At 42.0% G+C, this 17,677-nt stretch overlaps 1 protein-coding gene across 1 annotated transcript in view; it reads right to left on the bottom strand.

The window, feature by feature from the left end:
* Positions 1-17,677, bottom strand: part of Hacd2 (3-hydroxyacyl-CoA dehydratase 2) — a 117,923-nt gene that overhangs the window by 98,226 nt on the left and 2,020 nt on the right. The window contains exon 2 of the mRNA XM_004663925.2: positions 16,837-16,954. Coding sequence (XP_004663982.1) covers positions 16,837-16,954 — 118 coding nt within the window. The remainder of the gene's footprint in view (positions 1-16,836; positions 16,955-17,677) is intronic.

Below are 17,677 nucleotides of genomic sequence, written 5' to 3'. Positions count from 1 at the left end.
ATCCTGAAACTACGTAGTGAATTCCAGGCCAGCCTGGGCTAGAGTGCGACCCTACTTTGAAAAAAAAAATCAGCTATTTTGTACAATAAATATGTGCTAATAAAAGATTTTAAGGGCTGGAGGGATGGCTTAGTGGTTAAGGCATTTGCCTGCAAAGTCAAAGGACCAAGGTTCGATTCCCCAGGACCTACATTACCCAGATGCACAAGGAGGTGCATGCCTCTGAAGTTCATCTTCAGTGGCTGGAGACCTTGGCGTGCCCATTCTCTCTCTCTTTCTCTGTCAAATAAATAAATAAAAATAAAATATTTTTTTTGAAAAAGATTTTAATCACCAGGCACATGTCTTTAATCCTAGCACTTAGGAGACAGAGGTAGGAGGATTGCCATGAGTTCAAGGCCATCCTGAGACTATAGAGTGATTTCCAGGTCAGCCTGGACTAGAGTAAGACCCTACCCCCCAAAAACCAAAGAAAAAACATTAAGAAAAGACCCCAAGTCCATCCATGGCTTCTTCCAGGTTATCATCGTAGCTGCTATTGTAGGCAATGGGGCTGGTGAGTCTTATTCTAGGGTTCAGGTAGAAAACCCACTGGTTTATACAGCAATGCATGTCCTCCAGCTAAGCCACATATCTTTACAATCCTTATATACCTCCTTTGAATTATTTCTCACTGTTCAGAACATAAGCAAGGAAGAGAGAGAACACGCGAGACATTAACTGATCACTTTCAAAGACAGTAAGCATATTTTCTTTTTTTTTTTGAATTAGGGTCTAATGCTAGCCCAGGCTGTCCTGGACTTCACTATATAGTCTCAGGCTGGCCTTGAACTCACAGCAAACCTCCTACTTGTCCCCCAAGTGTTGGAATTAAAGGTGTGTACCACCAGGCCCAGCTTAAACATGTTTTCAAAATCCTTTCACATCCATTTAACAAGGAAGAAAAATCTCCTTTATTACCAGCAATTTCTCTCTTATCAATTTCATCTATCTTGCTAAAGTAGGGCATCTCTATAGTTTACTAATTCATTATTTGCTTAATTTTCATATTCTGATAGTGAAATGCTGAAGTCTCATAAAACTTAAAACTGGAGAAAAACTCACAATCTAATTCAGTGTACACATAGCTCATAATTAAGTCCAACAAGTTAAGAACAGTGTCGCAATGCTAGTAATTAATGACAAAGTTCTTTTCTTTTTCTTTTTTTTTTTTTTTTTGGTGTAGCCCAGGCTGGCCTCGAACTCCTGATCCTCCTGCCTCCGCCTCTTCAGCACTATCCTACTGGCGTGCGCCACCACATCCGGTGACAAAGTTCTTAATCCTCAAATGTCTTGTCAGTAGTACGTTTTATATATACTGTGATCACTCAAGTACAATTCTATCTTCGCTTCCCCAGCACTTGTACCATCTTTTCTACCTCCTTTGTTCCTCTGTGCAGATAGCCGGTTACTCATTAACTGATTCCACCAGCCTGTATTTCCCACATTCTTCTACTGTGAACGGTTCCTCTGGCTTTTCATCTGAAATCAGCTTTTCTCACATCCCGCTTCTCTCCCCCTCCCTCCTTCTCTTCTGAGGTCTCATTGTGTAACTCAGGCTAGTGTCAAATTTGCAATCTTCCTGCCTCAGTGGGAATTACAGGTATGCACACCATGCCATCTAATCCTGCCTTCTCCCTCCTTCCTTCCTTTCACTGGGGATTGAGTTTTGTACCTAGAGCCTGATAAACGCTAGGCAAATGTTCTTCCAATATGCCATATCCCTGGCTACTCCTACTTTCCTCGATGCTTGGTAGTAACAGGCTATTTTGTTCCTGAATAAACTTAAGTCAGTTTCATGTATGAAAGACTATGAGATACCATTTTGCTAAACCAGTGAATACAATTACTTTATTGTGATAAATTCCACCAGTCTAATTTACAAGCATTAGAAACAGCACATCTGTGCTCTTTTCTGTCATCTTATAGGTTTATTGTTAATGTTGCTGTTCATTTTTCCAATTTAAAAGGGTTTGTATATAGCAAATACAGATATATCTTTCTCTCTTTCAGACTGAAAACCAGAGTGTATTTCTCTTAAGACGATAAACTGAGCTTCCTATTTCTTTCTCAAAAACTTTACAATCCTATTTTCTTTGTGTATCCTTTTCTCTATTAATTTAAATTTTAAATTTAAATATCTCCTATTACCTCTATCCGCCTCCTCCCCTCAGAGAGGGAAGCACTGGTAACAGTTTGGTATGTAGTCTTCCATGCCTTCTCCAACATCTGCAAGTTTGCTTTTGTTCTTATGGTTCTCCTAATCTGCAAGTGTCCACATACTTCATTCATGTCATTGTTTTAAACTGAGGAGTGGAAAAGCTTATAAATTCTGCGGTGATTATACAGTTATGTTTTCCTTTCTTTGCTCACTCTCTCCTGCACTTTCTTGTCCTGGTAAAACCTAAAATGTCTTGTGGAATTCCATGTGGGCATGTTGCAATTTGTGTCATGATCTAGAGCCATGCTGTGCAGCAGCCACTAGAGAATGTGTCTACTTAGATGAAAATGAAACTCGGTCGTGCCAGTCATGTCTCAAGGGCCCACGAATGAGTAGAGGCTACTGCGCTGGACAGCACACACTTGGAACAATGTCAAGCAGAGTATCCAAACAGACACTGCTAGAGATTTAATTTTATTTATATAACAACTAAATACACTTTGATAATGTTCTTTCAGAGCTCTATTATTACTTTCGTAGGTGACTGCAAAATATCTCCACCTGCAGCAAATTGCATGGTCTCTTGTACAGTAACATGGCTTTATCCTAGCTCCCAAAGAATTTCATTTCCTAAGAAAGTCCAAATCTAAGGTCCCAAGTTGCTTTCATTATTACATTTCTGAATCACTTTCTGTTAGGTTTAAGAACTTATCAAAGGGAGATGGCTCAGATGATTAAGGCACTTGCCTGCAAAACCAAACAGCGCTGAGTTTGATTCCCCAGTATCCACATAAAGCCAGATGCACAAAGTGGCACATGCATCTGGAATTCACTTGCAGAGGCTATTCTGTTTTTTTTTTTTCCAAGATAGGGTCTCACTAGAGTGAGCCCAGAGTTAGATGGAACTCACTCTGTAGTTCCCAAATTGGTCTCGAACTCACAGTGATCCTCCTCCTGCCTCCCAAGTGCTGGGATTAAAGGTGTGTGCCATCACATGGGTTTTCATTTCTGGCTTTTTACGTGGGCACCGAGGGTCCAAACTCAGGACCCCATGTTTGCACAGCAAGTGTTCTTCTCTGCTAACCCATCTCCCCGATGTCCTACCCTCAATTTCTGCACATGCTTCCACACTTTTCAGTTTGATGAGTTTCACTACATATATTGTGTTTTTCTGTTCACTATCAGCTGGCCACCAGCACATATGATCTATAATGTGACAGGCATTCCAAATTTTATAATGTGTTTACATTTCAAATGGTGAACTCTGAAAGTTTCTCCATGACTTCTGCTCTGTAATCTATTTATCTAAGATTATCCATGAATGGGATCACCTGTCCTTCCCAGTTTTCAGGTTTATCTATTTCTGTTCACTGAGACTTCTTTCCTGCCCCATATTGCCACCATCAATATTTTTAGTTCCTTTTTTTTTAAGCAGCACATTCCCCTGTAAAGTCATTAGCTTTCTCGCCTCTTTGAACACTGTATTATTTGACTTCTATTTGCTTGAGTTGTCAAGCAATGAGACCTGTGTGGGTGGGTTCCTATTTCCTGCTGGCTCCCTCTTCCCTTCCAATGTTGTGACACTTATTAATTATACCCAAGTTCATTTTGCCCCCTCTGGTTCTCACACTGTTTTTGAAGCTGGTTTCTCTGAGATTTGTAGTTCAGCTAGTTTGGACTGGATGTCTCCACTATGGCTTGCTTTGCTGGCTTCTCCGAACTTCTTTTAGATATCTGCTTTCTCAAAAGGGACTTTTCAGAATAAAGGGAGTCTACTAAGGACATGGTGCATGTGTCTCAAGAATTCCTTCTTAAGACATGATTGGGAAATGAGGTTTTAGCAAAGAGGAAAATATGCCTCCTGTGAGCTATCTCCAGATCAGTTCACAGAAGTACACTTGACTTGCAATGTGCCCGAAGCACAGAGCTCTATTAATAACACCATGGGACCGAGTCATCTAGCATCTCCATGGGGGGAAAAAAATCATACAGAACTTGAGCCATAACACAAGAAAGGGAGACAAACTAGAGCCTTCTTCTTCTTAAGGACACAAGTACAGAATGTGCTATTTTAGAAAAATAGTCAAAAGCAATTTCTTGAGCTGGAGAGATGGCTTAGAAGTTAAGGCACTTGCCTGTGAAGCCTAAGACCCCAGATCTGATTCCCCAGTACCCACTTCAGCCAGATGCACACGGTGGTACAGATGTGTCTAGAGATTGTGTGCAGTGGCTAGAAGACCTGGTGTGCCCATTCTCTCTCTCTTTCAAATAAATAAATATTTTTTTAAAAAATCAATTTCTTTAAAAAAAATCTAGTTCTTAACTATTTCATTAAGGATTTGAGGTAAGGAATGAGAAACTGGACTAGGATACAGAGATGGGGGAAGACAGAGCTAGTGATACTCAAGAACACAGCAGAAGTCATCTATGAAGGGCACAATGACCTTACATGAATTGAAGAGGGCCCGCAACAGATGAGATCTTTGCACAGCAACCTCAACCTGTTTGGATGCTCACCCTCGGTCACAGGGCCATTTCCAGCCACAGACATTTGGAAGTATCCTTTACTATAATTATACTCATTTTAACCACAGACATTTACAATCCAAATTTGCTCAGAAACCATTTTAAACTGTCATAATGTTTGGGCTTATTGAAACAACCCTGTAATGTCAGCTACTCAGGAGGTTGAGACAGGGGGTTTTGCAAGTTCAAGGACTGCTTGGGCTACAGAGGAATTCAAGGAAAGTCTGAGATATTTAGCCTTGGCTCAAAAAATAAACTTTTGGGAGGATTTCCGGTTAAGATGGTGGCATAGGAATCATGCCAAAGCAGTCTATGGGAGAAAAAGAAACAACAAAAAAATAAAAATAAAAAATAAAACACAGCAAAATACACTCTTCTATTAAAAAAGGAAGGTGTCTAAGAAATTATCAACCACAGCAGAGAAGTAGGAGAGATACAGAGCATCTAGAGACCACAGACGCAGGCAGAAGTGGCTCTGTCAGCAGTGGCACCAGATCTATGTGGCCATGGCTGCCAGGCTCGGCCTGAGCCTCAGGAAGAGCCAAGTGAGGGGATTTTCCCCTCATGGCAGCCTCCTCGCAAACTCAAGAAATGTGAAGGGCAGCAGGTACCAGTGAAGCAGCTTGAGAGGAATAGGATCACAAGGACCAGTGGGAGAACTTCAAGCCGCCATCCACAGCCTCCCCTCCCCCAACCGCCAGTGCAAGCGCCAGCAAGCACCACAGACCTGGGGAAGGGAGCTCACCTACACAGCACGCAGCACAGGCTCTCAGAGCAGCGACCCACCGACCCAGCCAACCTACCTGAGCCCACAGCGCAGCAAAGAGGGACCCAAGTGGGCACGCAACATAGCTGGGATTATACCATGCCAGTACCTGCCCAAAAAAGCCTGGGATATAGGCTAGAATTGGGAATGCTAATTGCATTTTTCATGTCAGGGTAAATTATGTGTTAAATCTGATGGATGCGAAATAAAAGAGAGACTGACTGAGATGGGGAGGGGATATGATGGAGAATGGAATTTCAAAGGGGAAAGGGGGGGGAGGGAGGGTATTACCATGGGATACTTTTGATAATCATGGAAAATGTTAATAAAAATTGAGAAAAAAATCCGATGGTCAGATTTGCCATTTTGACATAAACTATATTTTGGGCTAGTCATTTGTTGCTTCCTGGTTTTATAGTGCCTTTGTCTCCTCCTCTGTCATTCATAGGGACAGGGTCTCATTCAGTCACAAGCTGACCTTGGAACCCTCTACAGACCAGAAATCTAAGCTTCCCAGTTAACAGGATTAAGGGTGTGGGGCAACACACATTTTTAGGGACTGTGACTTTGTTAGAGGATCTGTTTTCATAATACCTACTCTTGCATAAATACTCTGTGCTGGTTTTCATTGAATGTGTTTATTGTGTAGTTAAATTTTAGAATTTGCCTGTATTTTGTTCCACCCAGTCTATTAGAATACTCTCATAGGAGGCAAACCCAACACCTAGGGTCACTTTTGTAGTTACTCTGAGAGCCATACCTAATACCTTAAGCTCCTACCCTGAAGATAAATAAGGTCAGGCTGATTTATACATCTAACAATACTGAAGATAATTAGAAAACCCAAGCATTAAATTAATCCAAGATGCAAAAATCTCTACATTATAATACAAGAAACACAAAAATCAACACAACATAAATCTACCAAAAAGTATAATTCCATCAGAAATGACCTCCAGTGAGACTGAATTAGAGGAAATGCCTGAGAAATATTTCAAAAGAATGATTATAAATATGCTCAAATAAATCAAAAGAATCAAAGACGACACAGGAAACCAATTTAATGAAATAAAGAGGTCAATACAAGACATGAATAAGGAAATAAAGAAAAAACCAGTCAGAAACACTAGCAATGAAAAACACAGTAAATCAAAAAACTCTATAGAAAGTCTCACCAGTAGAATGGATGAAGGAGAGCACAGAATATCTAAACTAGAACACCAGGTGGCAGATCTAATATAGTCCAACAAGAGAAAGACAAATAGGAAGGTATGAATGGGAATTTCAAGATATTTGGGACACTAGGAAATGATCAAACATAAGAATTTAGGCTATAGTAGAGGGAAAAGAATTTCACTCCAAAGACATAGTAGGCATTTTCAATAAAATCATAGAAGTGGGCTGGAGAGATGGCTTAGTGGTTAAGTGCTTGCCTGTGAAGCCTAAGGACCCCGGTTCGAGGCTCAATTCCCCAGGACCCATGTTAGCCCAGATGTACAAGGGGGCGCATGCATCTGGAGTTTGTATGCAGCGGCTGGAGGCCACTGGTATGCCCATTCTCTCTTTCTCTGCCTCTTTCTCTCTCTGTTGCTCTCAGATAAATAAATAAAAAATGGAAATAAAAAAATTTTAAAAAAAATCATAGAAGAAAACTTCCCCAAATCAGGGAAGAGATGCCAATACAAATACAGGAAGCCTTTAGAACACCAAACAGACAAAACCTGGTAAAAACCTCTCCTGGCCATACTGTAATTAAACTATCAAATACACAAACCAAAGAAAATATATTGAAAGCAGTTAGAGAGAAACATCAAGTCACATACAAAGGCAAGCCCATCAGGATTACAGCAGATTACTCAACACAAAGTTTAAAAGCCAGAAGGGCTTGGAATAATGTATTCCAAGTTCTGAAAGCTAACAACTGTCAACCAAGGTTACTTTTATCCTGCAAAGCTATCCATTCAAATAGATGGAGAAATAAGGACATTCCACAACAAAAGCAGACTAAAGGAGTATTTGAAGACAAAGCCAGCTCTACAGAAAATACTTGAAAGGATCCTCTATGCTGAAGAGAAAGAAAAGCACATATATAAGGAACCTGGAAAAAACAAACCATACTCAAATACTTGTTAATACATGAGAGTAAAGATAAAAGTAGAATAACTACAAAATAAGAAAAATGGCAAAAATAAATATACAACTTTCAATAATAACTCAATATAAATGGCCTCAGTGCCCCAACCAAAAGACACAGGTTTGCAGACTGGGTTTAAAAGCAGGATCCTGGCCAGGTGTGGTGGTGCACACCTTTAATCCCAGCACTCAGGAGGCAGAGGGAGGAGGATCGCTGGGAGTTCAAGCCTACCCTGAAACTACACAGTGAATTCCAGGTCAGCCTGGGCTAGAGTGAGCTCCTACATCAAAAACAAACAAACAAAATAAAAAGCAGGATCCTTTAATATTAGGGTGAAAGTTGGAGTTTGTTTGTAACTGCTGGAGGCTCTGGTATGCCCATTCTTTCTATCCGCTTCTTTCTCTCTGTCTCTCTTTGAAATAAATAAAAATAAAATACTTTTAAAAAATTTAATGCATGGTGATGCATGCCTTTGATCAGGATGCAAAGGTAGAAGGATTGCTGTAAATTCTAAGCCACCCTGAGACTAAATAGCAAATTCCAGGTCAGACTGGGCTAGAGCGAGACCCTACCTCAAAAAACAAAAAAACAAACAAACATAAAAAAAAAAACTTTAAATATTAAGAAAAAAAAAAGAAAGAAAGAAAAAAAAATCTGAGCTGGGTGTGGTGGCGCACGCCTTTAATCCCAGCACTCAGGAGGCCCAGATAGGAGGACTGCCTTGAGTTCAAGGCCACCCTGAGACTACATAATAAATCCCAGGTCAGCCTGGGCTAGAGTGATACACTACTCGAAATACGAAACAAAATATCTGTTGTAGGACATTATAGGAAAGGTAAAATTACCCTCACCTTTAAAGGTGGAGCATATTCCAAAATATTAGCTGAGCTGCCTCCCTGCAGCAAGGTACCATGGGAAATACAGTCTTGGTTCCGTTTTCTTTCTTGGAAGGAGCTGACGGTGTCAGCAGAGGGGGATTCAGGAGGGGAAAGGGAAGGAGGTGGGAGGAGATTATGATCATGTTATATTGTCTATTTATATGGAAGTTGTCAATAAAAAGTTTAAGCCGGGAAAAAATAAATAAAGTCTTGGGCTGGAGAGATGGCTCAGTGGTTAAGGCACTTGCCTGCAAAGCTGAAGGACCCAGGTTCGAATCCCCAGTATCCATAGAAAGATGCACAAAGTGACATGTGCTTCTGGAGCTTGTCTCCAGCAGCTGGGGGCCCTGACAGCGCCCATTCTCTCTCTCCCCCCTCCTCACTCCTTGCAAATAATAGCAATAAATAAATAATAGCAAGTTTAGAATTTATAACACCATAAGATTCTTCCCTTGAAAGTGATCCAGTGATATTTCTGTATATTCATAAGGCTGTGCAGTCACCAACACTATTCACTTCAGGAACATTTTCATTCCTTTAAAAGGAAATCCCAAACTGGATGTGGTGGCGCATGCCTTTAATCCCAGCACTTGGGAGGCAGAGGTAGGAGGACTGCTGTGAGTTCAAGGCCAGCCTGAGACTCCATAGTGAATTCTAGGTAGCCTGGGCTAGAATGAGACCCTCCCTTGAAAAACCAAAAAAATAAAACAAGGGAATCCCATACCCATCAACAGTCACTTTTCCTCACAGCTCCTTGGCAACCACTGGTCTACTTTTTGCCTCTATGAATCTGTGTATTTCGGACATTTCACAAATATGGAGTTATACAATTTATGACTTTTTTCTGTCAGCTTTCTTTTCACATAGAATGTTTTCAAGGTTCTTCTAGGTAAAATAGCAGTAAATACTTCATTTTTCTGGTATTGACATATTTTGTTATCTATGATTGGCATTTAACAAATTCATGTGTTAGTTACTGCTCAGATTACTCAAGATTCAACCAGAAACACAATGTATTATTCATACACTGATCTCTTGGCCTATAGCACTGGACACAGACATTTCATTGAAGCCAGGTGTGGCAGCACGTGCCTCTGGTCCTGACTCTTTAGGAGGCTGTGGCAGAAGGAATACTTGAACCCAGAAGCTGGAGCCCAGCTTGGGAAACACAGGAGACCCCATTTCAAAAACAAAACGAAACAATAAATCCATAAATAAATAAACAATACATTGTAATTTTCATCCTTTTGTGTCTCATGAGTTCTTGGGTATTTCCTGATCTTTCCACATTTTTCTAGAAACACTCTCCTTCTCTCCTACCCGTCTGTATTGTTATTGTGACCTCATTCCAACCTATATGTGATTGATACAGGAATGCACAGCTGGCTCCACCTGGATCAATTAGGCACTCACTGGTATACAGAATTAGGAGTTAGATTCGATTTCTGATTGGTTGTTCTTCTGATAAAAGAGCTACAATCTCTTTTATCTTTGTAACTTTTACCTTCATTATATGCCCCATGGGCAAGAACTGAGAAAGCTAGTATGTGGGAAGAGGGGAACAGTAAAGATGTGCACACACAACACACACACAACGGCAGAGATAAGTGATGAAACACTACTCCTGGATTCCTACAGAGCATTCAGCTCCTGATTCCCAAGCTTCAGCTGCATTTCTGCCCTTGGATTTCATGACATTTATTCTTATGGTAAATTCCTCTTGCTGCCTAAGTAAATTGAGAGGGTTCCTATTATCTCAGTCAACAAACAGCCCCACTACCCAATATACTCATCATACCCAACAAAACTGTACGCTCCCCTTTTTTTCTTGCCCTGTATCTAAGATGCTGGGCAGTGAACCCAGAGCCTTGTGCATACTAGGCTAGTGCTCTACCACAGAACCACCTCCGCAGCCCTGTCACTTCTCAGCAAAGGCTCAACTTCCACAGCACTCACTATCCAAATATTTATTTAAACCGCTTATCGGTGGAATAATTTTGAAATTTGCCTATAAACAATTACCAGAGCCGGGCATGGTGGCACACGCCTTTAATCCCAGCACTCAGGAGGCAGAGGTAGGAGGATTGCCATGAGTTCGAGGCCACCGTGAGAATACAGAGTGAATTCTAGGTCAGCCTCGGCTAGAGTGAGACCTTACCTTGAAAAACAAAACAAAAAACAAAAAATTACCAGAGATGCCTCAGCAGTGAAAGGCACTCAACGACAGGCACTTGCTTGCAAAGCCTGCTAACGAGGTTCAGTTCCCCAGCCACCCATGTGGTAAAGTCAGACAAACAGTGGTGGAGGGAGCTGGCAGTCATCTGCAGCAGCAAGAGATCCTGGTGCACATGCCAACAAACAAATAAAAATTAAAAAGTAAGCCGGGTGTGCTGGTACACACCCTTAATCCCAGCACTTGGGAGGCAGAGGTAGGAGGACTAGAACAAGTTCGAGGCCACCCTGAGACTCCATAGTGAATTCCAGGTCAGCCTGAGCTAGCGTGAGACCCAACCTCGAAAAAACAAAAAAAAACAAAAAAAAAGAAAAGTAATACTAAGGCCATTCTGCACACCTATGGGCTGGTCTCCAGATCTACTCCCAGTGACACTTCTTCCAACTAGATGGCTAGAGACCCAAGGAGATCTGGCTGTGGGGACATACACTGAAACTACCACAGTAATTCTGTGTAATTAATCAGTACACATAATGACTATACAATGTATTTCGGTACATGCCCTCTTAACCACTGCACAGGAAGTTGCTTTGAGCAAGCTTTCTCTCCAACTCAGTCTGAGGGCTCCACATGATGCTAACTATCTGCATGTTTCTGGGAATTATCACTTGCTTTAGGAAAAGATTTGTTACCTAATTGGTTCTTAGTAGAGATAACAAAAATAAAACAAAACAAAATCCTAAACATTTTTTTTAAAAAATTGTTTTTTGTTCATTTTTATTTATTTGAAAATGACAGATGAAAGTGACAGACAGAGAGAGAGAGAGAGAGGAGAGAGAATGGGCGCGCCAGGGCCTCCAGCCACTGCAAACGAGCTCCAGACGTGTGCGCCCCTTATGGGTCTGGATAACGTGGGTCCTGGGGAATCGAGCCTTGAACTGGGGTCCTTAGGCTTCATAGGCAAGCGCTTAACCGCTAAGCCATCTCTCCAGCCCTAAACATTTTTTTAAATCTTGCCAGGTGTGGTGGCACACACCTTTGAACCAACAACTGAGGCAGGGGTAGGGGGGGCTGTTGTGAGCACAAGACCAGCCTGGGGAGTGATGGAGGACCAGGCTGCCGCATGCCTTCCTAGGCTTCTGTTTTTAAGGATGCAGCTTCTTCGCCATTCTTTAGAGAAAATGAAGGGGCCAAAAATTCATCTGGCCTCGCCACGTGGTGCTGCAGCTGATCGTCTTCAGCCTCTTCACTGTCTGATGAGTTTCAAGAACATCTTTCTATACAGAAAGTTCAGATGACATCTATACAGTAATCCGTCTGGGCTCAACAACTGACTCAAGGCTGTTCTGTGAGTATCTACAATGATGTGTTCATCTGCATACAATTATTAAGAAGAAGAAAATTCACTAATTTCACAGGATTCCCAAAGAAGTTTGGCAACAAAATAAACTGAAGGGACATGGAGAAAAAAAAAAAAAAAAAAGACCAGCCTGGGACTATAGAGTGAGTTCCAGGTCAGCATGGGCTACAGTGAGACTCTACATCAAAAACCAAAACAAGGAAAAAAGGAAAGAAAGAGAGAAAGAAAAGCCAAGTGTGCGAGTATGGTGGCACACACCTTTAATCCCAGCACATGGCAACATGCAGGAGGCCGAAGTAGGAGGATCGCTATGAGTTCGAGACCATCCTGAGACTATATAGTGATTTCCAAGTCAGGCTGGACTAGAGCAAGACCCTAGCTCAAAAAATCACAAACAAAAAATACAGGCATTTTCTAACAGTTTAATAGAAATAAAGAGACTTCTTCAAAGTGCTCAGTGCATCTGGTATCACACTGTTTAATATCCTGACGTTCCCTAAGGCATACTTAAAATTTAAAAATATTTCTAATAGTATAAAGTCTTAAAGAATCCCCTTTAAGTTACTGAAGTATTTCAATTGGTTGTAGCTCCTCACTATGTCAAGCACTGGGGCAGTTTCTGATGGTCTTCACACCAATCTGCTTTTCTGTAGCTTAAAGTAACCACGTTAGCAAAGTTCCAAGAGAGGAATTGCTACTTATTTCCCCTTTCAAACAAAAAATTTTTTTGCATGCCTCTAAGCTTAAAGAATGACTCACACTAGAATTTGCTAAGGTTCCATGGACTTAAACTGTCAAACCAGGAAGGAACTTTAGAAATACACTTTTTTTTTTTTTTCTTTCTTTCCAAGGTAGGGTCTCACCTTAGCCCAAGCTGACTTGGAATTCACCATGTCACCTCGGGGTGGCCTCGAACTCACAGCGATCCTCCTACCTCTGCCTCCCGAGTGCTGGGGTTAAAGGCGTGCGCCACCACGTCTGACTAGAAATATGCTTTAGCATAGGTCAGTCACTCTTTGATAAATCAGAAAGGAGAAGAGGTAAAAACCCGCCCAAATCACACAGATAGCACAGTTAGGCCCTCAAGGAAGCTGATTTCAACATACCACCTACCCAGAATGCCACAGAATGCAGCGTGCTTTCTAAGAGGAAAAAAAGGAAAACAACCCAGGAACAAAAACTACAACTTTCTGTTTTTATTTATTTTTGAGAGAGAGAAATGGGGCACCAAGGCCTCAGCTAGTGCAAAGGAGCTCCAGCACTTGAGTCACCTACAGCACATGTGCGGCCGTGTGCCTGCGTCCCCTCGGTACACCAGGGCTGACGTGGGATCCGGAGAGATCATACGTATGGCATTAGGCTTTGCAGGCAAGCGCCTTAACCACTAAGTCATCTCTCCGGCCCAACTTGCTGGTTTTTTTTTTTTTTTTTTTAATTTATTTATTTGGCAGAGAAAGGGGGTGGGGGAGAGGGGGAGAGAGAGAGAGAATGGGCGCGCCAGGGCCTCCAGCCACTGCAAATGAACTCCAGATGCGTGCACCCCCCTTGTGCATCTGGCTAACGTGGGTCCTGGGGAATTGAACCTGGGTCCTTTGGCTTTGCAGGCAAACACTTTAACCACTAAGCAGTCCTTCCAGCCCCCAACTTTCTGCTTTTAAGTCAAAGAGAAAGCCAGGTGTGGTGGCACCTGCCTTTAATCCCAGCAGTTAGGAGGCAGAGGTAGGCGGTTCACCGTAGGTTCTAGGCCACCCTGAGAATACATAGTTAATTCCAGGTCAGCCTGAGTTACAGTTAGACCCTACCTTGAATCCCTACTCCCCCAAAAAAAGAGAGAAAGAGAAAGGCAAGCATGGATGGTGGTGCACGCCTTTAATGCCAGCACTCGGGAGGCAGAGGTAGGAGGATCACCATGAGTTCCAGTCTACCCTGAGACTACATAGTGAATTCCAGGTCAGCCTGGGCTACAGCAAGACTCTACCCCAAAAACCAAAAAAAAAAAAAAAAAAAGTCAAAGAGGGGGTTGGAGAGATGGCTTAGCGGTTAAGGAGCTTGCCTGCAAAACCTAAGAACCCAAGTTGGATCCCCAGTACCCACATAAGCCAGATGCACAAGGTAGCATATGTGTCTGGAGTTCATTTACATTAGTAATTGGGTAAAGGACCTGGAACACCCATTCTCTCTCTCTTAAAATAAATACAATATTTTTTTTTAAGCGAGAGAGGCTAGAGATGGTATAGTGGTTAAGGCACTTGCCTGCAAAGCCTAAGGACCCAGGTTTGAGCCTCCAGAACCCACGAGGCCAGATACACAAGGTGGCACATGCTTCTGGAGTTTGTTTGCAATGGCTAGGGGCCCTGGCATGCCCATTTTCTCTCTCTCTCTCTCTTTCACATAAGTAAATAAAGGGGTGGAGGAGAGTGTTGGAGAGATGGATTATTGGTTAAGATGCTTGCCTTCAAAGCAGAGATCCCAGGTTTGAATGCCCAGGACCCACATAAGTCAGATGCACAAGGTGATGCATGTATCTGGAGTTCATCTGCAGCTGCGGAAGGTCCTGACATACCCATTCTCTCTATCTGCCTCTTTCTCTCAAATAAAATAAATAAATTTTTTTAAAAAGTGAAAGAGCCGGGTGTGGTGGTGCACACCTTTAATCCCAGCACTCGGGAGGAAGAAGTAGGAGGATCACCGTGAGTTCAAGGCCACCCTGAGATTCCATAGGGAATTCCAGGTCAGCCTGAGCTATAGTGAGACCCTACCTCAAAAAAACAAAACAAAACAAAAAGTGAAAGAAGTGAATGGTTACATCTTATTTCATGGAGGTAAATGCCTATTTTTCTTTTTAAAAAAAAATGCTCTGAAACATATATACCAAGCTAAGTTTGGCCTGGAGATTTAGGGAAATAAGTTAGCACCTCTTTCCTGCAACCCAGGGATTTTATACTATAATGAAGTACAACTAGTTACTGATGTCACATGCCCTTAATATTCTCACTCCCCTCTTTTCTGCTTACAAAATCCAGATTCCTTTGGCCAGAAGGATGAGCATGTGTCCTAAGCCTTGCTAATCAGGTGTCACTGGCAAAAGTCTAAATGGGAATAAATGAGGTTGACCAGAGTCCTTCACTAGAACTGTGTGTGAAACAGAAAAATGAACTTCCTCCCATGTGGGAAGGCTGTCCGTAGTAGGAGAGCCTAAGACCAACATTTAGAGAGAAAAAGGGTCAAGCAGGCACGAAGCATGAAGAGTGTGGCGATGTCAAATCTCTGGTTCTCAATTCTGGGCTGGCTCCTTTCAACTGCCAATTAACCATATATCTTTATCAGCTACAGATCAAAAGGTTCCTTTTTTCTTTTTTTTTAATTAATTAATTAATTTATTTATTTGAGAGCGACAGACACAGAGAGAAAGACAGATAGAGGGAGAGAGAGAAAATGGGCGCGCCAGGGCTTCCAGCCTCTGCAAACGAACTCCAGACGCGTGCGCCCCCTTGTGCATCTAACGTGGGACCTGGGGAACCGAGCCTCGAACCGGGGTCCTTAGGCTTCACAGGCAAGCACTTAACCGCTAAGCCATCTCTCCAGCCCTCCTTTTTTCTTAAAATAGTTTAAGTTGGATTTTTGTCATGTATAACTCAAAAGTCCTAACATAATTTTACTGTGCATCCCCTAAAAATCTCTGAGTCTGGGCTGGAGAGATGACTTAGCAATTAAGGTTTTTGTCTGCAGTGGCTAAAGGCCCTGGCATGCCCATTTTCTCTCTTTCTCAAATAAATAAAAAATTTTAAAAAAAATTCTAGGAATGCCCTAGGAAAATACTGGCACACTCAAATACCTTCTGGGTTCGTATGACAGCAGTTTAGTTGGTGGCTAGAGTATGTGAGCAGTGACAGGAAACAGAGAGAGTACAATCTGTCCAGGGACATCCAAATTAAAAAACAAATTAAACCAAGTTATAAAGGGCTACGCAAATGTTGGTCGTCTCGGAGATTTTTTTTTTTTTTTTTTTGAGAGAGAGAGACAGACACAGAGAGACAGCAAGAGAGAGAGAGAGAGAGCGCAAGCGAGTGAGGGAGAGAATTGGCATCCCAGGGCCTCAGCCACTGGAATCACTCTCCAGACACTTGCGCCGCCTAGTGGGTATATGCAACTTTGTGCCTGCTTCACCTTTGTGCGTCTGGCTTATGAGAGATCTGGAGAGTCGAACATGGGTCCTTAGGCTTTGCAGGCAAGCGCCTTAGCTGCTAAGCCATCTTTCCAGCCCCTAGAATTGTTTTATAAATGTGCATGCATATATGAGTATATGTTTGTGCATGAGCACATGCATGTGGTCAGAAGACCACTCCAAGTGTCATCCTCAGAAACACTGTCCACCTTCTTTGAGACAGGGTGTCTCATCCAACTGGAGCTCACCAAGTACGCTAGGCCCAGGAATCCTCCTGTCTCTGCCTCCCCAGCGCTGGGGTTCCAGGTATGTGCCACCATGCCTTGCATTTTTATGTGGTTACTTGGGATCAAATTGAAGTCTGTCTGCTTACAAGGCAAGCACCTTACCAAGTAAGCTATCTCACCAGTCCCTATTCTTACAATTTTTAAATTCCCATGGCTTCTAATAAAAGGTGAATTATCTTATTTAGAATGCCAAAAGGAAAGGTGAAGTATAACATTTTAATATGCTATGAGACAAAATTTTAAAATTTAAAGTAATTCCAACAGAGATATGGCTACTTCAATATAGTCCTGCAGCATGTTTCCTACTTTGTAATAACTGCAACCAGTAACAACAGATCTTAAAGTACCTCCAGTAAGGCTCCAGTCTGGAAGAATTTCAAGGGCTTTTCAATTGAGTAATAAAGACTATGGTAGCTTCCCTTAGCCAGGTATGCTCTCACCAGACCAACTGCTATAACCAGCCACCTAGTGAAAAAGAAAAAAGAACAATCAGGAGAAGGTGGGAAAGCAAGAGCAGATATTGCTAAAATGAAATTTAGAAAGAAAACAAACAACAACAAAAGTGATCTCAAATTTATCAAATGTTATGATCTGAAACTTAAAATGCCCCCAAAATGCCATGAGTCCCCAGACCGGTGGAACCTTTGGGAGGTAGAACCTAGTCACTGGTGGAATGCCCTGCAAGGGGACCGTGGGACCTTCCTTTTGTGCTCCATGGCCATGATGTAAGCAGTTCTGCCTTGCTGCTGGCTTCTGCATGATATGTTGTATCAAAGCAATAAGGTCAGTCAACTATGGGATGGAATATACGAAACTAGGAACCAAAATAACCCTTTCTTCTTTGTAAGGTGACTGTCTTGGGCATTTTTATAGTGACCTTATGGGGACTGGCAAACTGCCTATAGCTCTCAAAGGCCCACTGTGTCACCTCCCTTTTCAAAATTCATGGTGGCACCTCACTCAACTCAAACTTGGTTCTTTGGCAAACCTGCCTGCTCAGAACAATGCCATTATAAAGGGACTAAGTTAATATGGACATATTAGGTATCAGAAAGCCTTATATGTATTCAAGGAAAAACTTAAATGACCTGTGTTGTTAAGGGTCATCAACAATACTGGTAAAAATGGAGAGATGTTTTAAACTATTTCTACAATTATCTCACTGAATTATACACTACTATAAAATCT

Source organism: Jaculus jaculus, chromosome 4 (genome assembly GCF_020740685.1).
Source record: "Jaculus jaculus isolate mJacJac1 chromosome 4, mJacJac1.mat.Y.cur, whole genome shotgun sequence".
Taxonomy (NCBI): Eukaryota; Metazoa; Chordata; class Mammalia; order Rodentia; family Dipodidae; genus Jaculus; species Jaculus jaculus.
The sequence above is the reverse complement of the archived record's forward strand: the minus strand, read 5'-3'. Positions and strand labels throughout refer to the sequence as shown.